The following is a 23955-nucleotide window of genomic DNA, read 5'->3' on the forward strand; positions in this document are numbered from 1 at the left end:
GCCAATTTTGCTTACAAGAAGTTGACAGAGAAAAGGTGGGTGCTGGCAGAAAGTAAAGGGATTTAAGGTAGAGTAAAAACACAGATTGATTTTAGGTATTTTTTTAGAGAGGAAATACTGTGGTGGAAGGAGTTCAGTCAGACTGCAACTTCTCTGAAGGATTAGCCTCAGTGCTGGGCTAGGAGACAAACTACAATGCAGATAAAGGAATGGAGTAGCTGGGCTGGCACACTCAACTGGGGGAAAAAAGCAAGATAAGGAAGGATTAGGTTACTCGGAGACATGGAAATGAGGGTGAGGATCCTCCAACTGAATCTTTTTAGCAGAGAACTATTGGAGCTAGGTGCAGGTAGGGTTAATGGATGCATGACAGTCTGTACAAGAGAGTTCTCAAAATATTGTGAACTAGATTGAGAGTAGCTTATATAGGGAGAAGCAAGGAGCCCAAGGAAAATACTACTTGAAAAATCGATCCTCCATGCTGTTAATGCTTAGATGTTTGGTTCAGCATAGAATCATACAGCATGGAAACAGGCCCTTTGGCCCAACTCGTCCATGCTGTCCATGTTTTCTGAACTGAACTAGTCCCATTTGTCTGCGTTTGGCCCATATCCCTCTAAACTTTTCCTATCCATGTACCTGTCCAAATATGTTTAAAATGTTGTAATTGTACTCATCTCTACCACTTCCTCTGGCACATACACACACCACCCTTTGTGCGAAAAAAGTTACCTTTCCCTTCTCTTTCCCCTCTCACCTTAAATTATGCTCTCTAGTTTTGGGCTCCCCTACTCTAGGGAAAAGACCTTGGTTATTCACCTTATCTATGCTGCTTATGATTTTATAAACCTCTATAAGGTTACCCCTCAACCTCTGACACTCCAGGGGAAAAAAGTCTCAGCTTATTCAGCCTCTCCTTTATAACTCAAATCTTCCAGTCTCAGTAACATTCTTGTAAATCCTTTTGCACCCTTTCCAGTTTAATAACATCTCTCCTATAGCCAGGGTGGCCAAAATTGTACGCAGTACTCAAATGTAGCTGTACAATGTCTTATACAGCCATAACATGCATCCCAACTGCTGTACTCAATGCTATGACTGATGAAGTCAAGTGTACCAAATGGCGCCTTCACTACCCTGTCTATCTGTGATTCACTTTCAAGGTATCCCTAAGTGTCTCTGTTTGACAACACACCCTAGGCCCCTACCATTAACTGTATAAGTACTACCCAGGTTTGTCTTGCCAAAATGCAATGCAACATATACATCTGAATTAAATTCCATCTGCAATTCCTTGCCTCACTGGTCCAATTGATCAAGACCATGATGTGGAGATGCCAGTGTTGGACTGGGGAGGACAAAGTCAGGAGTCATACGACGCCAGGTCACTTCACCTGACAAAGGAGCAGCACTCTGAAAGCTTGTAATTTTAATTAAATCTGTTGGACTATAACCTGATGTTGTGTGACTTCTGACTTGATCAAGATCGTGTTGGGGAGAAATGATGGAAGTGTATAATGTTTAATAAGGGGAGGCAGTTATCAAAGGATGTAGAACTCCAGCATGACTTATATGGTGAATAGAATAGCACGCTGTACAAGTAATAAGGTTTAAAAATATAAATTTAGAATGAGAAAAGCAGCATCAGACTGCTCTTGATAGAATTTGTTGTATAAAGTATAGTCACTGTTCTGAAAGGGTTAATACTAAAGACTGCCTTAAGATCCATACAGTCTTATGTCACAAAGACTTGGAGCGGTGAAACGCAGAACATCTGAGGATCTTGAAGGGACCATACCTATTATCCTCGGTCTCCCAATAGTATTAGTAGCAATGCCTTTCTTAGTAATGTTAATAGATTGCTGTCATGCAATAAACTATGTCTAGTTTCTGACGAGAGCCTTTTATCATTAGACTATCTAGTGGTTTTCCTTTGCCACTTCTAATGAAGTTAACCCTGTAGACCCAGTCACAAAAGGCGATGGTAGCAGCTATCTACCATCCACTTGTAATGCCAACCACTACCAACATGCTCATTGCAGAGCTGGAATCGAAGTATGCTGAATGGTTGGTCTTGTTTCTAATTATATTAAAATAGAGGAAGTTCTGACTCACCCAGTGTTTGAAGGAGTGAAGCCATTGGGTAGTAAAGCAATAGCCAAACTCCAGGATAATTTCCTGCCCTACACAATATCTACAATCTCCTCAGAGACTTTAACTATTCAGTAAAACTACTGTCTCATAGTTTGGCAGGGCCATATGTCCTTGCTAGAGTCACCATCTCCTGTGAACAAATCTGAAAAAGACCCTCTCTTTTATGAAGGTTAGCTTGGCAATAATTCTGCTTAGTTATTGTGATCCTGTTTTATAGTGATTACAAACTACTCAACTGTGGAACAATACCAGTTCAAGAAGCGATTACATATTTTACTGTACATATTTATGTGTGTATAATATATATGTGTGTGTATGCGCCCATTTTCTTGGCCTTTAAATATCACAATTAACAAGCAAGTGTATGGCTGCAAAGGTATAGGATGAACCACAGAATCACAAAGGAAATTTTTACCTTTGGTAGTGTGGGCTAATTGTGCATGTACGTTCATGTGTGAGGTTTTATGTATGATTTTAGATTTAAGTGCAGGTACCATGACTGGGAAGCTTACAGAGGATGAAAGAATTGGCTGTTGAGGGATTTGATGAGGAAGAAAGCTGTAGACTGCCAAAAGCGATCAATGGATTGGTCAGCTGGGCAGAAATGTGACAAATAGAATTTAATCCTGAGAAAGTACAAAGTAAACAAGTTAAGAGATTACATTAGTGCTTCTGGACTACTGAGAAGTGTGGAGGACAGAGGGACCTCAGAATATGTGCCCACAGAAACGTGAACGTAACGGGTCCGTAAGGGGTCATGTCGCTAAGGTGTCTGACAGGCTTTGGAATTTTTTGTTTGCCAAGGTTTAGAAAATAAGAAGAGAGGGAACAGAAACAGAAATTGCTGGAAAAGCTCGGCAAGTCTGGCAATATCTCTGGAGAGAAATCTCTGGAGAGTTAACGTTTTGAATTCCTTAGAGCACAGTTCCAGCAATTTCTGTTTTTAAGAGAGGGAAGTTATGCAACTGTACAAAACTCAAGTGAGGCCATAAATGGAATACTGTGTACAATTCTGGTCACTGCATTACCAAAGGATGTAATTGTAGAGAGGGTACAGAGAAAATTCATGCAGATGTTGCCAGGATTGTAAAATTTTAGCTGGCTCGGACTGTTTTCCTTCAAGCAGGGGAAGGAACGTTTCCTGTAAGCTACGTAGCTGCTGGGAGGTTCCATACACTCTGATCAGTGTCTCAATGCAATGGGTTCTGAATGTGGAAGGCATTACCACACACAGGTCAATGCAGCAGAAAAAAAATTTAGGGGGAATGTCGTTGAAGGGAGATTTTTAAAAAAAATTATTTCATAGGATGTGACTGTCACTGACAAATTTCCCATTTATTGGTCAGTCCTGATTGCATTCAAGAAGGTGATGAACTATATAATTGAATTGCTGTAGTCCATCTGGGGTAGACAAACTCACAGAAAGAAAGTGCCACGATTTTGCTGCAACAGCAGTGAAGAGCTGATGACATAGTTAAAAGTCAGGATTGTGCACAGCTTGGAGGGGAGCTTGCAGTCATATACTTGTATTTACCTGCATCTGCATTTGCAGATAGTAGCTGTATTGAGTTTCTAAGGTGCTGTTAAAGAATATTTGTCAAGTTACTACTGTGCATCTTCTATAAGGTATATGTTGCAGTCTTTGCGCTTGTGAAGATTTAAGGTAGCACATGGGATGCTAATCAAACTAGATGCTTTGTCCAGGATTGTTTTGATGTTTTTGAATGTTGTTAGAGCTGCAATTATCCAAATACTCCACCCTACTCCTGACCTGTACCTTGTTGCTATATTATTTCTATGACTGGTCTAGGCATTTCTGGCCAGTGGTAGCTCCCCTGCCCCCAGGTTATTGTTAGGGGGAATTCAGTTATGTAACACTATTGATTGTTAAGATTGTTAGATTATTGTTCTAGAAGGTGGTCATTGTGTGCCATTTATGTGCAGCGAAAGTTAGTTGCCACTTTTTTTAGCCAAAGCTTGAATGCCATTCAGGTCTTCCTGCTTGTGGACATGGGTTGCTTTAGTAAGTGAAAAGTCATGAATGGTGCTGAACAATCATCAGGGAAGCACCTCGCTTCCTACTTTATGATGGAGGAAAAGTCATTAAAGCAGCTGAATATTTTTGAGCTTGGGATATGGTACCCTGCAGTGATGTCCTGGGTCTGAGATGATTCACCTCCAACAAACTTGACCATCTTCCTTTTACATTAGGTCTGACTCCAACTAACAGAGATTTATGCCCCTGACTCCTATCTGACTCCAGTTTTGCTAGGGCTTCTTGGTACCACTCTCAGTCAAATGCAGTCTTGATATCAAGAGCAGTCACTTTCACCTCACTATGAAGTTGAACTATTTCATACATGTTTGGATCAAGGCTCTGATGAAGTCAGAGCTTAGCATCTCTAACAGTATCAAGCTGAACATCTGTGAGAAGGTTACTGCTGACTGTATAGCAGTATCAATGACCCTTGCATCATATTGATCAAGAGCAGACTGGGGCAGTCATCTTCTGAATTGGATTTGTTCCGTTTTCTGTGTATTGGACATATCTAGGCAATTTTCTATGTTAGTGGGTAGATGCCAGTGTTGTAACTGTTCTGGAGTAGCTTGGCTAGGAGGATGGCGGGTTCTGAAGCACAGTCTTTAGTACTGTTACCAGGATGTTATCAAGGCTCATAGCCCCTTATTCACTGCCTTCAGGCGTGCCTTCATATGATGTGGAGTAAATCAAATTTGTTGAAGTTTGGCATCTGTGATGCTGTGGACCTTGGGTAGAGGTCAAGGTGGATTTGCAAATGATTAAGCCTCGTCCTTTATGCTGAAGTGTGTAAGTCATGGAGGAGCCTAGAAATTTTGCATAGTAATTACCTATTTTAGCCAAGAGATCAATACTTTGGAGGTTAGAGTCAAATAATCCTTGGAGAGATTCGAGAGGAATTGAGAATTTGTTTACACCCATACAGTTCAAGGAGGGCTCTCTGCTTAAATGTAAGGTAGAGGCTAACACCCTCAGCATATTTTAAGAAGTACTCAATTATGCAGGTAAGTTGCTGTAACCTGTAATGTCCAAATGCTTGGAAATGGGATTATGTTCAAGACATTATTCCCTCTAAACTACATGGTCATGCAGCCTCTCGGAGAGCTGATCACCATGCTGACACATTGGCTTCCATTTTCAAAGACACTCCCACACACAGACCTTGAAGGTCAGAGCAGCAAAAGAAATAATTAGAGGGAACATTGATTGGATAGCTCTCTCTCAGGCAGCAAAGGAACATATCCTAACCTGTAAATTTCTGTCAGTTTTTAACACCATTGATTGTTGAGTTTTTATTCTGCGTTATATTTTTATTCAGAAATCTTCTGTTTGAAAATGTAGAGATTGCAAGAAAACACTTGTGCATAAATGAACTGTTCGTTTACTGGAAAGCAGCTGAATGGTTTTATCTCCAATATAATCCGATTGTTTCATTGCAGGATCGAGCCAATGCTATGAGTTCATGTGCGGGCTTGTTTATTGAAGCCCATATTGGTTTTGATTGGCCAGGCATCTGGGTGCATATTGACATGGCATCGCCAGTTCACACTGTGAGTATTTGTAGTTTATCTTTATGTAGTAATTGCATATCATGAGTTATGGCTGCATTCAGTAAATCTCTATTACTATACTCAAAATGCATAAAAGGTAAATTGATTTATTTTTATCTTCAAGTGCAAAATGTGTCTAACCAAAATGTTTTTGTTTTGTAACTTGATGTATTTGCTAGCTGTTTATACACGTCTTATCTATACCAGGACTCCGGAAGTGGGTTCTGCACTTGTGAAACAATCTACACCTGGAACTATGCTGGGACTGGTGTTATAGTGGGCTACATAGCTAGGGAAGTAGAGAGGGTTTTTAATGAAGTAGTGGGGACAAGGGATCCAATTTGGGAAGATGTGGAGAATCAAAATTTAGAGCCAAGGTAAAAGAGAATGTATCTCTTCCTGTCACAAAGTACATATCAAAGTAAATTAGATGAGGTTAGAGGTTACAAAAATAATAAAAGGATTAAACTAATGACTGTGTCTATCTGATTGCACGTAGAATTCAGAACATTAGTTATACTGATCAGGCTAATAAAAATAAATGTGCAATCTGATAGTCATTACAGAGACATGGCTGCTGAATGACATGGATTGGAACCTGAATGTTCAAGGGAGTAGGACATTTAGGAAGGACAAGAAACTTGGAAAAAATGGAGGAGTGGTTGTGATAATTAATAATGGTATCAGCAGAATAAACCGGAATGATCTACGTTTAAGAAACTAGGAAAGATAGTTCTGAAGAAGTCATACCAAACTCAAAATGTTGACTCACTTTCTCTGCAAATGCTGCCAGACCTGCTGATTTTCTTCAGCATTCTGTGTGTTTGTTTCAGATTTCCAGCATCTGCGGTAGTTTGCTTTTATTGGAGAAGCAATTTGGGTTAGATGACAAATGTGAAAGTAATAAATCATTTCTGGGAGTGGTGTGTAGGCCCCTAACCATAACCACATGGTGGGATGGAGTGTAAAGGTAGAAATAATGGGATCTTGTCATAAAGATACAAAGATTATCATAGAGGATTTTAATTTACATATAGGAAAAATCAGATGGGCAAATGTAACGTTGGTGGGTTCATGGAATGTTTTGAGATAGTTTCAGAGAACAGCACGTTCTGGAGCTGACTAGAGAGCAGGCTATACTAAACCTGGTAATGTGCAACAAGATCAAATTAATTAGTGACCTCCGTAAAGGCACTATGAGGTAACAGCAATCATAATATAATAAATTATACATTTTTTAGTTTGTGGGAGAGGAGTGAGTCCAGGATTTGTGTTTTAAATTTAAGTAAGGGAAATTGTGAGGGCATGAAAGTAGAGCTAGCAAAATAACTAATTAGGGTAAGAGGTAGGTCAATAGATGTGCAATGTTGGACATTTAAGGGGATATTTCAGAATACGCAGAATAGACATTCCAACGAGAGAAAATTTCCAAGGAGAAGAAGTGGAAAAAGTTACAAGATAGTTTCATACTTAAAGAAAAAGCCTTTAATTGCGCAAAGATACGTCGTAAGCCAGAATATAAAACAATAAGAGAATGACTAAAAAATTAATGGGAAAAATTAGACTGAGAGAAATCTAGCTAGAAATATTTAAAAAAAAAAAGCTAGTAAGAGTTTTCATAGATATTTGAAAAGGTGAAACATTAACAAAGTGAGTATTGGTCTTGTAGAAAGTGAGTCTGGGGAATTGACATTGGCGGATGTATCGATCAACAATTTTGCATTGGTCCTCACTGGAGGGGGTACAGGTAATCTCTTATAGTTGTAAGTCAGGAAATAGAAGAGCCGGAGGAACTCCAGAAAATTACAGTCACTAGCGAAGTATTGCTCAGTCCGCTGTTGGAGCTGTGCACTGACAAATCTCTAGGTCCTGATGGATTTCATTCTGGGTGTTAAAAGAAGTAACTAGTGAGATAGGTGATTTGGTTTTAATTTTCTAAAATTCCACAGATTTGGAAATGGTACCATTAGAGAAAAAGATGGAAAATACAACTTCTTTATTCAAAAGAGAGCGCAGGAAACCGGAAATTTCAGGCTTGTTAGCATAGCAGCTTTCATAGGGAAATAAAAATAGAAGCTGTTAAAAAATTACAAAGTATATTAGGCAGCGTCAACATGGTTTTTGAAATGGAAATCAATGGAAACCAATTTATTGGAGTTCTTTGAAGAAATAATATGGGCTGTGTTTGAAGGGGATCTAGTGGATGTACTGTACTAAGATTTCCACAAGGCATTTGATCAGGTGCCAGCGTCAAAAATGTTTGCAGAAAATAAAGGCTAATGGTGTGGAGAGTAACATATTGGCATGGACAGAAGTGTCTAGGTAACATGAAAAATAAATGTAGTATAATTAGGTTAATATGAAATTATCCATTTTGGTAGGACAAATTATTAAAAAAAGCCTATTACCTAAATGATGAGAAGTTAGAGAACTCTGAGATGCAGTGTGTTCTGTGTGTCCCAGTACATATGAATTGCAAAAGGCTAGCAAGTTCAGCAAGTAATTAGGAAAGCTAGATGAATGTTATTCTTGTGAAGGAAATTGAATACAAAAGTAGGGAGCTTATGCTTTTGTCATACAGGGTATTGGTGAGACTACATTTGGAATAGTGTGTACAGTAGGGCCCTCTTGTGACACAGTAGTAGTGTCTGTACCCCTGGACCAAGAGGCCTGGGTTCAAGTTGCACTTGCTGTAGAGGTGTGTAATAACATCTCTGAAGAGGGTGATTCGGGGTGGGGGGGGGGACGGTGGGGGAAATAGGTTGGTCACCTTGCTTAATAAAGGAGGTAAATATCTTGAAGGCAGTTCTGAGAAGGGTTACTTGATTAAGACCTGAAATGGGTAGACTGTCTTACGAGGAACAGACTGAGCTGTATCCTCTGGAGTTTAGAAGGATAAGAGGTTACTTGATTGAAGCATAAGATCTTGAGGGTGTTGACGCAGTTTATGCAGAAAGAATGTTTCCTATTTTGGGACAATCTAGGAGTCACTGTTTTTTTTTTCCCCAAAGAAGAATCAGGGGTCCATTGAAGACACATGGAACTTTTTCTCTGAGCGTCATGAATCTTGGCAACACACCTACTCAAAAAGTTGTGGAAGGAGAGGTTTTGAATATTTTTAAGTCTGAGCTGGATAGATGCTTGGTTGTTAGGAGAAGGCAGGAATGTGGAGTAATCAGATCAGCCTTGATCTTATTGAACAGTGGAGCAGGCCTGAGGGCCAAGTAGACTGTTACTGCTCCTAACTCTTGTGTTTTATTTTCAAACTCTTTATACTTTTTTTTTTGTTTATTTCCTCTTGAGAGAAGTGTGATTAATGATGTCTGGATCTGAGAAAGCCTTGAATTCCAAAGTTGGTGCGAGTGCATAGAGTCATAGTCATAGAGACGTGAAGTTATACAGCACAGAAAGAGACACCGGTCCAACTTGTCCATGCCGACCAAATATCCTAAATTAATCTAGTCCCATTTGCCAGCATTTGGCCCACATATCTCTAAACCCCTCCTATTCATGTAGCTATCCAGATGCCTTTTAAATGTTGTAATTGTACCAACCTACACCACTTTTTCTGGCAGCTCATTCCATACACCCATCATCCTCTGCTTGAAAACATTGCCCCTTAGGTTCCTTTTATAGCTTTCCCCTCTCACCTTAAACCTATGCTTCATCTAGTTTTGGACTCACCTGTACTTGAAAAAAGACCTTGGCTACTCATCATAACCCTTATAAACCTCTATAAGGTCACCCCTCAGCCTTTGATTCTCCAGGACAAATAGCCCCAGCCTCTTTAGCCTCTCTCTATACCAACTCCAGCAACATCCTTAATTCTTTTCTGCACCCTTTCAAATTTAACATCTTCCCTATAGCAGGGAGACCAGCTGCACTAAATACAGGTAGGCTTAATGTACTGTGGTGGAACTGGGGAGGACCTGAGGCAGTTGCGGGGTCAGTTAGTGTTTGGTGTGTTTCAGAATATTTGGAATGACTTATGTAAGAAGTAGAGTGGAATATTTGACTTCAGAGTAAATAGTGCCCAACTTATATAAAATCACCATATACCACAACAGCAAGGTGAAGTGATTTTGCAAACGTGTTTTCAATTAAGTATTGTATTGGCATTTCAAATCTACTATAATATTTTAGTCTCAAATGCCTAAACTTTGAATTATGTTGAAGTTTCACAAAGTAAAACTTCATGTTGCAAATGAGAACTGTGGACTGCATGTTGCAAATGATTCTTATAAGTGGTTTAGTTCATTGTTTTCATAAAGGATTCTAGTTGCTTGAGAAGAGTGGATAATGATGAATTGTTCTGATTGTTGGATGAAGTCTTCTGGTGTTCTTTGATGTACTTTTTGGTGGTTCATCCATAAGAATATAAGGAATCAGAATGGGCTGTGTGCGCTTTGGGTATGCTTTGCCATACAGTGAGGTCATGCCAGATCTTCCATACTCAATCTATCCCTGTATTCTTCATTTCCTTTAATGTGCAAAAATCTCTCAGTTGTATTCTTGAATATACTGAGTAATTGAACATCCACAGTTCTCTAGATAATCCTAAATATTCACAAGCCTCTGGGTGAAGAAATTTCTCCTTATTTCAGTTCCATTGCAGTTGATTTTTATATTTCTTTGAAACTGAAAGAAGAGTTTGAGCAGAAAAACTAATGTTTGCACTTTTTTTCCCATCAGGGAGCACGTGCTACAGGCTACGGGGTAGCTCTACTACTAGCATTGTTTGGTCGTGCAACAGATGATGCATTATTGAACTTGATTTCACCAGTTGGTGTTAATTTTGCTACAGAAGGTGATAATACAATGGAAAATTGCTGTAAAAAGAGACGGCTGGTATAAATTCTGCCTGAGGTTATGTTCATTCTTTTTTGTTACTTGGATATAGACTACTACTGAACCGGTGTGAGCCTATCTGTTGAATTATGCTTTCGAGTAGATGCCGTGCGAATTTAAATACTAACTGCTATATCCATGATGGTGTGCAGTTGCTGGATACTAGCATATGTAGACATAAATTGGGTCATGTTTCAAATGTTAAATTTCAAATGATGCAGAAGGAATCTATTATTTTGGCTTTATTACCATAATGTGATTTATTGACTTGCAAAAGTTGCAACTTTTCACATAATCTAAATCTGACCTAGCACCTCTTAGGATATCTGATATCAGTTTGACGACTTAATTTGCTGTACGTTGATTTGAAAAGTTCTTGACCACGTTGGTGTTTGTCCATCTTGACGGTCAGGTTTTACAGAATTTGTCATTTAACCTATAAATTGATTGTGAATCACTCAATCTTTACTTGTGACCCGTACTCCTTGAATAGAATGATATAGCAAAGATTTGTCCTAATGTCGGGTGGCACAAGAGCTCGTGTTCAGTTCTAACTGTTGAGAATGAGAGAGAGTGACAGGCAATCCCGTCATGTTTTGGGGCAAATAAATGGGCTATGTTAAAGCTAAAGGATTAACACTGAATGCAGGATTTTTTTTACATGTTGCAGGGCTTTGTTTCGAAATTATTCCAATATTTAGACAAGACTACAGTGCTAACATTTTGCATCCATAATCTTTAAAGTGATGATGTTGTCTTCAGAAATTACTTCATACAAAATGCTAACAATTTTTTTTTTAGTTGTCTACTGTCCAGTTTGGTAGCTGCGTCTTCTAGGTGTTTTTTTTTATTTGCGAACTGAAGTGCACCCTTAAAACCAAAAGTACTCCATTGAACACAGTGGGGGCTGAGTCTTCCAACTTATTGAGTTGCATTTGAGAATGAGTCCCCAGTAAAGAATAGTCTCTCAATGGATGCATAGATTAATCTAACTGCATTTGTATCCTAGGGTTTTTATCTAGAATTCTCATACTAGACTGAAGTTCAGGCTTTGCAGTTCCTTCTTTGTTAGCACAGGGATGATCAGTATTGATAAATCACTAGAATAGTGGAGCAAAGAAAGGTACTCAACTCCACGTTTCTTGTGAGTCACGAGATTGACATATTTTCACAAATGTTAGCATTTTTTTCCCCATGGTACAAATAAATACGCACCTTACATTTGCCTTCCTCTTAAAATTGCCTTCACTTTTAAGAATGCCTTTATCAACTTTGTCATCAAACTTTTTAAACTATTGTGTGTACTATAGCTAAAAGATCATGAGATTTTTTAAAAAATGAGCATCATTAATCAATTGAAAATCCAGATGTGAGCTTTGCTAAATGTTGTAATGTCTTTAATCCTACCATGGTGGTTATTGTATTCTGGACTAAAGTCAGGGTTTTTACTTCTATGAAACATATGTATTTTGGAAACTACTGTTAGCCAGATTTGCACAGTGGTGTCCATAAAACTTTGAACTGTTGAGATCAATGTATTGTTTTCAAGGTGGCTCAAGATCTGTTTCTCCCTGTTAGTGATTTTTTTCTTGCGTTCATGATGGAAAAATTCAGAACGCAATTCACCTTGTAGGCAACACTTGAAATCTCCAAAATATGAGTGTTGCTCAGTTTACATTTAGAGAATGAACCTTGTGTAATTATTTCTAGAATAGCTAAAAGCTGTAATGAATTTATCAAATTTTTGTAATGATGATCTTGGCTCTACCTCGCAAATACTTGTAAAGCATTTTTATATATTTTTATGTATTTCAAATTATGTACATAAAATAATTTAACATTTTGCAAGACTTTTCTGTTTCTTTAATGATCAAAATGGTAACTTCATTACTGGCACCAAGGACAGAACCTTTTAGATAATGAGGATATTGGATAGGTAGTGGGGTTGCAATACACTGCATTTTTTGAATGCTCCCTCACACCCCCTCCCCTGCCCCTTCCAAAAAGTATGAATCATGCTAGTTAAGTCATCCCAGGTTGCTAATTATTACAAGGATATTAAAAAAACCATCTTTATCTGGTTAAAGATTAATTTATAAACCAGAGATGCATTAGGTTCATTCAGAATTATTCACTTACTGGGTCTCATAAATTTGCCAATTTATTGACCTTCCCTTTATCCTGGGAATTTTTACTTTCATCTAGTGTGATAAATCATCATTAATCTTTCTAAGCCCATATAAACCACATTAAATAAATTCCAAGTATATTTCAGAGGAATTCAGGGTCCTAATTCTGTTTTCAAACTGATGTTTTGCTGTTTTACAGAGATTAAACTACTGTAATAAATCCTTACCAAAAATAAATGCTTGCTTGCTTTAATAGGGAGATGGTTTGTTATGGTTTAAATAGTTTTTGCAAATGTTTAGATTTTGTAGAGAGTATTCTCTTTATTGATGAGCTCTTGCTGTAGAAAATTTAGATGCATTATGAAACTTGAACTAATTCTCTAAATTCCCAGATAACTTTAAAACAAACGCAGATCAAGCAACTTAGGATGAATGCCCCGATCATATTTCACAAATTTACTGGTGAGAGAAGATCCACTTTTCAAGAATTTTATTCAAAATGTTCATCACTTGGTGATATGTTTTAGAAACAAATATAAAACAGGGACATATTTCCACTGGTAACTGTTGACAGCAGGGTCACAATCTTGGGTCTGGGAGGCAGCATCCTGCTCAGGGAAACCAGACTAATCCAACTAGAAGCAAAGCTTATTGCATAATTTCTAAACTAATTTCAGTATTCCAGAAGTTTATGAATGAACATGAAATATAAATACACCTTAGCATGTTGTAATATTGAAATCTGCTGAGGAACCACGTAACTCCTGTGTCATACAAAACTTAGTTTTACAAACTACTATCATTCATTTTCAGAAATATTCATTTAAAATCATCTGAAACAGTGCACATGTTGGAGAGGGTTAGAACGTGCAACTGGATTGTCAATAAGTAGGATCAAAATTGCTATTTTGTTTCAATAAACATGGTTAAGGTAGTTACAGAAAATCAAAGGAAAAGTAACAGTTGCCCCCCCCCCATTCTATGTGGCAGGAATTGCAATGAATTCCTCTCAAAAGATGAAAAGTTCTTAACATTTGCATATGAAAATTCTCTCTTGCGTGAATTTTTCTTTAAAAGAGATAATTATAAAATGGTCTTCAAGGGTTACCTTAATTGTAATATTGCAGACTGTAGAGTTTTGCAACTTTACACAGCTACATTTTTTTTCAGTTTTAACCCTATAAAGTAGTTTTAGAAACTCTGTGCCCCCCCCCCACCTGACCACTGTTATTTTTTCAAGATCATGTGGTTAATTAATTATTTAATCACTTTTCCTCATGCACATTATCACTGAGGTACTGAATTTCTTGCCCAGATCCTCTTGAAGCAAACACTTATTTTCAAACCCCATTAAACCCGGACTCCAATGCTGTTTAAATATCTCATATAGAATTGAAAAACACAATATAGTGAGCTCCAAAAGCTGTAATAATTGAACTGTCCTGTGATTGTGTAATAGTTGGTCAGTTACTGAATTAGATAATTCAATAGAGAAACTACCAATGAATGCTATGTTACAATCCCTCCTTTGCATTATTAATAATTTCTTATTGATACAAATGTCAATAGCTGTGAACTGAGCTGGCTTCTCTAAGTAACGATATATATGAAACAGAATGATCGCCTCAAGAATTAACGATTCATATTTTGCAAAGCACAAGTTGAAAAATAATTCTACATCTGTACACTGCAACATTATGGTGGAATAACCCTTGCTGCAACAGTGGATTAATTTTTATAAAGGGTTTCCCAAATCATTTGATTTTTAAAGATCTAATAATTGTGTTTTGATTTTATGCTATCAATAATACCATGACCTAGAAATAGCTCCCCATTTTGAATCTTTAACCATATTTGCACGTTGGTAAGTCAATAAAATCAACATTAAAATACATCAGACTGATGTTTTGCCCTGTACTCCTCTAACAGGATTATGGATGCTTCAACAGTTGTAGCAGTAGTAATTTGCATGTGGAAATATGTAATCAAAATCAAAATTTATCATAAATCTGCAATACAGAAGTCCATACTTTCTAGCAGGCGATCTACGTTGTCAGAATATTATGCAATATTGAATGGTTACATAACATCCTTTTTATTTTGACTCCAGTTATTTCACATTCTATATACTGCGCTCAACACTATCTTCTTTAAAGATTAATTTAGAATATAAAAACAGCAACTATTATCTGTGGAACTTGATCATGCTACCATCCTCATCATTGTTTTGCATATTTAGGTATGGAAATCAAACATTTGTGCATTTAAAGTTTAAATAGACTTTTCTCGATCTAAATTGTTTAGATCTCAGTTGGGCCTTTTTCTATTTAATGCTAATGAACAAAATTTATTTATCTAATGCAAGTTGTGCAAAAACTAGAGTGACACAGTGTATGCTTGCTCCAACCTAGTGTGCAACAATGTGGGAGTCATGATTGTTTCTCTGACAGTCTCTCAATAAGTTCTTGATAATTTACAAGCTACCAGGGGCAGTAGAACAGATTACATGGATTCCAACAAGAAGAAATAACAAATTGGAGAGGAATAGCCGTGGACTAGTATGTACTTTCTGAAAATCAGTTAAAGAGTGATACAAGCAGTAATGACTATAAATTGTCCACTTTCCCAAATGACAAATCTCATAGATGAAAGGCGAGGTGTTTCAGAGAGGTAGCAAAATTTGGAACGAAAATCCAGTTATTATCAATTTTCTGCCCTTCACAAAAAGAAACTGCTAAAACTATGGGGCTATTGATGAAGTTGAAACAAACAAATGAAAACCGGAAGATTTTGCACTTTGCAAGTTCAATTAATTCTGAATGTTTTGCTGACCTTTAGTTTCAAGAGTTTTCACTGGTATCATCTGGGCTTTTCATCTTGGAGAAGCATTTGCTTAAGAGGAAGTTTTTAATAAGGGAATGAAGTTACAGAAGACACAAAGCCTTTGGTAAATAAACATTTTTCCTGAGAAAGATCACTGACATGGTGATACTTTTCTTTTGACTGTACAAATAAAATAAGGCATTCAAAACAGATTGTCAAATTATCTTCCTTGCTCAAGGCAGTCAGTATAGGCTTACACCATTGGAGACCTGTGATATCCAAGAATTCTTATGCATGAGTGAAGTCCCCATTATTTGGTCACCATTGAATCACACCAGGTCCTATTCCTCTGTGCCTGGGTGATAATGACAGCAGATTATATGGTCCAAAATCATTGCATTGCATACAGAAATATAAAGGACTGATAAAGATGATGCCTGCAAGGACGGTAAGCATTTCGGAAGCCCTGATTTTGCCTGACTTAAAAATAGAAAGATTCGGTTCCAACAGAATCGTTTCCACAATTGGTGCTGAATGTTAGGACAGGCACCAGTCTTTAGTATCAGCGAAGACTGTAGGCAGAGAAGACTTGAGGAACGTGCGACTGCCTGGGCTCCATAAGGAAAAGCTGCTGTCACTCTATTGTGAATAGCTTAGCTTTTCAATGATATTGTGCTTTTGTTTTATTTTCAGAAAAATACCCCTATCCACCTCAGCAGAAGCTTTCATTTTGTCTTTTCACGTGTCCATTTGATCATAGTTTCTGGTGATCTGTACAAGAAGATGAGCTTGGCATACAGATCCTCCTCTAATTCCAGTTCTCCAGTCTCTCGAACCAGGAAGATATCTGTACATAATTTCAAAATTCGATCCACATTTGGCAGCTCTTCGAACATGATGTCGTGAGAGATCCCACTGAAAAACTCACGTACAAACTTCCCAATAACCAGCACAACTGATGCATACAGACCCATGATGCTGAAAAGTAACAAAAATAGTATCAAACATTAGGTAGGCAATGGAAATTCAGAAAAGGTTTCCTTCTTGAGTTGAAAAGATGTGAGCCAAGCAATTTGGCTATGCAACATTTAGGAGGCTGTTTAGCACCCTCAACTTAAATATCCAACATGTCAGATAGGAAGTACAGACTTATCATGAGCCATGAAGTAAGTCATTGAAATTGGTAAAGATCAAAAATTTGGCATGTAATGCCCATGCATTCAACAGCTGGTTCCTTTATATATGTAATAAGTACCTGATGCCTATTTAAGATTTCCATTGCAATACTGACCATCAGCTAGATTCTGGAAGACCAGGTCTAAGGCCCCAACTAATTTGATAAGATTTTAAAAGGCCCACTTCTAAAAGTGGAGCTGCAGCCACTCTCACCCAACTAGCATCTACTAATTTCCTTACAGACTAAATCTTATCTCTAACATCAGCTAAGCTCCCTCAAAATAAAAATCTACCTCTCTTATTAACTTGCAATCCTTATTAACTTGAGAGTTGTTCTTTTCATTTTGAGAGCTTAGAATAATGTAACAAATGCATCCTTCTTTTTCCCCCTAAAATCCAAAAGAACTGCGGATGCTATAAATCAGGAACAAAAACAAAATTGCTGGAAAAGCTCAGCAGGTCTGGCAGCATCTGCGAAGAAGAAAACAAGAGTTAATGTTTTGGGTCAGGTGACCCTTCCTCAGAACTCAGTTCTGTCAGTTCTGAGGAAGGGTCACCGGACCCGAAACGTTAACTCTATTTTCTCCTTCACAAATGCTGCCAGACCTGCTGAGCTTTTCTAGCAACTTTGTTTTTGTTCCTTTTTTTCCCTTACTGTGTATCTAGCTTTAACCGCCATGTGGGAAAATTAACACCTCCCCTCAGAGTCTTCCTCCATTTTAACAAATATTACCTTGCAGCAACTGTCACCTGGGAGACTGGTGAGTCACCACCCTTCACCAGAACAGAATTATGAAATAGTCGTAGCACAGGAGGAGAGCATCATGGTGTGTTGGCTCTGCAAAATTAAATTGACTAGTCCCATTCCCCTGCCCTTTCCCATTACTCTGCAATATTTTTTCTCTTCAGGTGTCATCAAATCCCTTATTGAAAACCCAACTGTGCAAGCCTTTACCACACTGTCTGATAGTGCATCCCAGGTACTAACTATTTGCTACATAGCATAGCCTTCTCTCATGTTACCACTGGTTCTTCTGCCAGCCATTTCAAATTGGTGTCCACTGGTACTTATATTGCAAAGGAAACAATTTCTTTCTATCCAGACCTTCATTATTTTGAGCACTTCTTTTAAATCTTCTCTCAACTTTCTCTATTAAGAACATCAGCTGCTGCAATCTATCCACATAACTGAAGTTCTTCACAGGAACCATTCTGTTTTTTTTTGTGTATTCTTCATAAAGTCATGGTCAGAATTAGGCACTGTGATGCCGGTTAAAACAATGTTTCACGAAATTCATCATAAACTTTCCTGTTCTTGTTCTCCATGTTCTATTGGCTTGGATCCTGTAAACCTTTTAAACAATTTCTCAACCTGTTCTACTACCTTGAAAAAATTGTGCATATGCACTCCCACGTCTTTCTGTTCATGCACCCCTTAGAATTCTACTTTATTGTATTTTCCCACCCGTTGTTCTTTCTCGTGAAATATCATACTGCTCCACATTAATTCATCTACCATCTCTTTTCATTTCTCCAACCTGTCTGTCAGCATTAAGTCTATCTTAAAAATTCAAAATATAATCTGCAAATTTGAATTTGTGCTCTGTGCAACCAAGCCTAAGCAATTAGTATACCAAAAAAAAACCTGTCAGGAGCATCCCTGGGAAACTCCACTGTTTTTTATCCCTGGGAAACTCCAGTCTGAAAAACAGCCCTTCACCACACCGTCTGTTTCTTGTCACTCATCCAAGTTTGAACACGTGGGGGAACTGTCCATTTTGTGTGATGGACTTTCACACTGCTGGCAATTTATGATGGCATTTTATCAAAAGTCTTTTAGAAGGCCATCTAAGCCTCTGGGTGTTGGTTAGCTCAGTTGGCAACTGGTTTGCAATGCAGAGTGATACAAAAAGCTATGTGTTTAATTCCCACACCAGCTGAGATAATCATGAAAGTCCCACCTTTTCAACTTCTTCCCCTCATCTGGATGTGGTGACCCTCAGGTTAAACCACAACCAGTCATCTCTCTCTAATAAGAGCAGCCCAATGGTCTGTTAAGATAATGGTGACTTTATACTTTATTTATTGCAATACTTCCATAAACTACATCTATCACCTTAAAACACTCAAGTTAGTAAAACACAACTTACCTTTAATAAAACCTTTCTGGATCTCTTTAAGTATTTTGCACTTGTTCCAGTGAGTTAACATTTTCTCTGATTATTGTGTCTAAAACATTTCTTACCATTAATTTTAAATAGATTAGACTGTAGTTGGTCAGTTTATTATTGTATCCTTTATTAATTTCCTAGACCATTAACGTCAGCAACATTTTCCTTGGTAAAGACATGCAAAGTACTCATTTAGTATCTTAGCCTTGCTCTCCAGCTCCATGTTTAAATGTCATTTATGGCCCCTCAATTGCCCTTTTAATAATTTCCTGCTTATGGGTAACTTTTAAATTCAGTTTCGTGTGCCTTCAGTCTCTTCTTATACATTTCATTTGTCTTAACTCATTTCCTTTTCATTCTCACTGAGATTTTCATATTCATTCTGGCTCTTGTATTATCAACCTGATATCTGTTATATACCAACATAATAAAGAACTATGAATGCTGAAGAAAACCGAAAGAACTATGGATGCTGAAAATCAGGAACAAAAACAGAAGTTGCTGGAAAAGCTCAGCAGGTCTGGCACCATCTGTGAAGAAAAAAATTAGTTAACATTTCAGGTCCGGTGACCCTCAGAATGCTGAAGGTCTGAAACAAAAACAGAAATTGCTGGAGAAAGTCAGCAGGTCTGGCAGCATATCTGGAGAGACAGTAAATATTTTGTGTGCTAGGTGTGACTCTAACCAACTTCCACTATGTTTAAAAAAACACTTCACTACAGTCCAATAAAAATATTAATCATTCAAAGGTTCAGTAGCTGAAAGTGCAAGCACTTGAGATCTATTCATCTTGTGTAAATAATATTGTTAAATTGAAAGTATGTCTTAGCCTTGTGTAAATGTTGTGAAATGGATCAAAACTGAGTCTTAAACAGTGTCTTAAAGGAGAAAAGGTCGAGAGACAGCTCCTCTTTCAATGATAGAAGAAAAAGGCATATTCAAAACGTTAAAATGAGATGAAGAGGGCTCTGCAATTCACAGATGCCATGCTGGTGTTTGACAGGAATATAGATAGATGTTATGTTTCAGCAGGAGGTTATGAGTCATCAAGAAATATCCCCTGAAGCTGAAAGTAATGTGTGTTGGTGAACAGGTGAATCCTGGTGTCTGGCTTTGAGGATCTTGCAGCAATGTTGGAGCAAGTTTAATGGCTTTGTTTGGGTGGTCAAAGTTAGTCAATACACGTTAATTTTTTTTAAATCTTGTACCTCGTGAACTACCAATCCCTCAGGCTATTCAATACACAACACCTCCATCACTCACCTATCAGCAGCTTCTAGCACTCAGATCTATTGCGCAACATTGAAATATTCTATTTCTGTGTTTTTCAAGTATCGCACCTTCCATTTATTGCCTCTACATTTCTCCACCTACTCAGCTATGCCAGGTACGGCAATCAAACATGGTGTAACATAATCGTTGACATTCTGTTTTAGTGATTTGAAGACATAGTGACAATTAATACAAGGGAACAAAATTGAAACTATCAAGAGACGGATATGCCTTTTTTTCCTTGAGCTAATGATAAGTGGGCTGTGATGTGGCAATGCTGGATGGTATTGCCGAGGAGAATTCTGGATGACAGTATGTTCCTGCCTTATCCTGCCTCATTATAAACCAACTGTTAAGGCATAATGTACAAGCTGTAGATGATGTGAACATGGATCTCTTGATTTACACCAATGACACCTCTTCTGATTCAGTGAATTCAATACTTAAGAAGTGCCTCAGCAAATACAGGAGGGAGAGAGAGAGTAACATACTGTCATGCATAAAGTAGTATTGTCACTTGTTCTGACATCTGCAACCACCAGCCTGTGGCTGATATGTATTTGGCTGTGAATGACTGTCACATGGCTGAGGTTTCAGGAATGAGTGCTAAATTGACATCCCCATCAGTCTCTCCTCAAAGTACTGGTGCATGACATGCTCATGCCAATGGCCTCTGGGATGGGTCAAAAGTGACCAGCAGCACAGCCCAGTCCATTCCATTTTATGTTTTTAAGGACTCTGTAGTGCCATAATGATGCATGTATACCTAAATGAATGGAAATTAACTTTGCATACATGTGGGAAAAGCCAAGAAATTTGAAGTTTTCATTAAGTAATAATGAATTATAACAAAAACATTTTAAATGTATCAAAAAAAATAAACAAAATCTCATCTTACCCATAACCAGCAAGAAATCCAAGGCTAGGTGGGCTAACTTTATCACTGAATACAATAATTTCAAGGCTTTCTTTATCATCATTTCTGTAGAATCTTTCAGACTGATTAACAGTCCACCATTCCTGACAGTGGTCTGAAGAGCAGTTTCCTTGCTGAACCAGTTTTACAATGAGTTCACAGTAGTCAGCATCATCTATTGAGGGAATTGAACGCAACAAACATTATATTGAAAAAAAGTTACATATTTTTATCAATACCTTTGTTGTAAGTAATAAAAGACAAACACCATGTCAGGATGTCTCAAAATTTGGAAAAAGGTAAAACTTCTAAAATATAGATGAATGGATAATAAGGTGACATCAAGCTTGGCCTTTAAAGTTTGAAAATATAGAAATGAAGACTATGGAAAGTCAGAAATTGTGAATCATTGGTGACTACTAACTGGCCTCCTAAAAGCCTAGTAAACAACTGTGTATCATATAAAAGGATAATGAGGATGGACAATAAATACTAGCCATGTTGATGCTATCTGAATCTTAAGGATGAATTAAAACTAAATATTTTTGAGAGTTTGGCAAAGAAGGTGTTCAAGTAAGCAGAAGATGCAGTAAGTTTTGATTTCAACATAGTCAAGGTGAAAGAATGGCCATAATGGCATTTTAGAAAATGAAATAAACCAAATTGGATTTTTGTCAGTTAAGAGAGAAAGATCGGAAAAGTGAACAATTCCAACATATGGATGCATTTTTAAGAGTTATAACAAATTAATTTTCAGTTTAATTAGTAACTGAATTGAAACATTGGAAATTTCTTCAGAGCAACTCCTACCTCCTGCTAGAATTGAACCATATTCTCAGATTTGGAAGATTTGACTAGAACAATGTGAGAAACTATTTTCCTAGGAGAGACTAGTATTAAATATATTTTCAGGATAGGTTGTCAGAGCTTCAGTGTTGCTGTTAAAAGTTACATTTTGTCAAAGCTTGCACTCATCCAAACATTTCATATTAATACAAAAGCAGGGTGAAACGCACAAGAGGAAGTGCTATTTAGTTGGTACATGCACATTGATTGACAGAGGCTTTGCAATGGAGAATGTTCCCATTAATGCTGATTGACAGTTAGCAGTTAGGTTTATATTCTAAACCAGGCAGAATAAATCTGACTGGTCAGGGCATTGCGCTGAGAAATTAACCAAAGGATCGGTGTTATCTATTTTGTTGAGTTGAAACAGGTACAGTGTGTGTCCACATTCATTCTGTCTGCAAAGAATAGGAACATGTGTATTAATATACATAACTTCCAGTACATGCAAGTACACCACATTGCAAGCCAACTGACAATCCTAAATACAATAACCAATGCTGTCTCAGCATAAGTGGTGTTTGCCACAATCCGGATGTTGTCATTAAAACAGTGCTCAGCCTCCCACTCTACCCCAGCCCCAGTAAGATAATTATGATGTGATGCTAAGAATGGGATTTGTCATCAGTGAAGTTGACTTAGACACACTTGGAACTTGGACTAAACCATAAATGTTTCATGAATGCTGTGTCCTACCCATTTGTGTGTATAGTGTGAATACTTACTTTTAATAAAATGTTGTTCATATATGTATGAGACCTTGTCTCTCATAACATCCTCAATATAATCTCACAACATCACTCCCCTGTAAAATTCAGCCTGTGGAGTTCAAGCCGAAGATTAACTATGGTATTATTGAATGTCAAAGTAGATTTGATGGCTATGTAGCGTACTCCTATTTATTATGCTCTTTTATCACTTATACTGAAGTGTTAGAAATCCCACCTAAATAGATAACAGGATGGGCGAGTGTTGTAATTATAAAGAAGTTTTGGAGTTGAAGTGGGAGCAGCTTTGAGAAAATCCTTGGCTAACACTTTAGTTTCAAGTCTTATTTATTCAGTTATTCACTTATTATACATCACAATATTCATATATTTCTGTATGGAGCATTGTAAATATGCAGACTTACTTTCATAAAGTTGTTTCACAGGTTTTGATTCAGAATCACTGGGAGCCCTAATGTAGTTTGGAAATATATTTTCAATTTTTCTGTAATATAAAAACAGTTTTATTCATATGTAGTTTGTCAAAAATAAGAAAAAATGTTCTTGCTGCTTAATGATCTAAATAATGGCCCTAAATTTCTACAATGCCTCAGAAAATTACATCATTCACCAGCAGAGCCGAATTGGTGAGTTAACTGACAAGTGAAATAATGATGTTCTGGCAAAATTCTGCTCTCAAAACATCAAAGACAATTTTGACCCCAGGACATCCCAGTGCAGAAGCAGTTCCAACTTTGTAAAGACTGTGAAATTTACTACAGCAGTTGAGGACATCAAGTTGTGGATTAAAATTCCATTCAACTAACCTGGGCAAAAAATTGTGGATTGATAATCCAATGTGAGCACAAGATGCTCCGTTGAAGTGCAATCTCTCAGGTGAAATATTAAATGAAAACGTCACCTGTTCTCTCAGTTGGATGCAAGAGATCCCATGGCACTGTGCCTTAACGTCAGCAAAACTAAAGAACTGATCATTGACTGCAGAAAGAAAAGAGAAGAACATGCCCCCACCTACATCAATGGAACTGAGGTTGAGACGGTGAAGAGCATCAGGTTCCTCGGTGTGACGATAACTGACAAACTGTCCAGGACTTCCCATGTAGACACAACAGTCAAGGTGGCACAACAACGCCTCTTCTTCTTTAGGTAGCTCAGGAAATTTGGCATGTCCATAAGGTCCCTAACTAACTTCTACAGATGCATCACTGAAAGCATACTGTCCGGGTCCATAATGGCCTGGTATGGCAACTGCTCTGCCCAGGACCGTAAGAAACTACAGAAGGTGGTGTGCACAGCCCAGACTA

The 23955-nt window shown here is 37.7% G+C and overlaps 2 protein-coding genes across 3 annotated transcripts in view; one reads left to right on the forward strand and one right to left on the reverse strand.

The window, feature by feature from the left end:
* LOC109920525 (probable aminopeptidase NPEPL1) overlaps nucleotides 1–12433 on the forward strand; it is a 35626-nt gene extending 23193 nt beyond the window's left edge. For both annotated transcript variants that reach the window (XM_020520552.2, XM_048596076.1), the window contains exons 11-12: nucleotides 5632–5742; nucleotides 10435–12433. In XM_020520552.2, the coding sequence (XP_020376141.2) occupies nucleotides 5632–5742; nucleotides 10435–10596 (273 nt within the window). In that variant the 3' untranslated portion in view covers nucleotides 10597–12433. The remainder of the gene's footprint in view (nucleotides 1–5631; nucleotides 5743–10434) is intronic.
* Nucleotides 12434–13234: 801 nt separating this feature from the next.
* LOC109920528 (piezo-type mechanosensitive ion channel component 2-like) overlaps nucleotides 13235–23955 on the reverse strand; it is a 696943-nt gene continuing 686222 nt past the window's right edge. The window contains exons 54-56 of the mRNA XM_048596193.1: nucleotides 23056–23135; nucleotides 21060–21252; nucleotides 13235–16520 (exon numbers count right to left, since the gene is read on the reverse strand). Coding sequence (XP_048452150.1) covers nucleotides 16268–16520; nucleotides 21060–21252; nucleotides 23056–23135 — 526 coding nt within the window. The 3' untranslated portion in view covers nucleotides 13235–16267. The remainder of the gene's footprint in view (nucleotides 16521–21059; nucleotides 21253–23055; nucleotides 23136–23955) is intronic.

The sequence above is a fragment of the Rhincodon typus genome, chromosome 4 (genome assembly GCF_021869965.1).
Source record: "Rhincodon typus isolate 14 chromosome 4, sRhiTyp1.1, whole genome shotgun sequence".
Lineage (NCBI taxonomy): Eukaryota > Metazoa > Chordata > Chondrichthyes > Orectolobiformes > Rhincodontidae > Rhincodon > Rhincodon typus.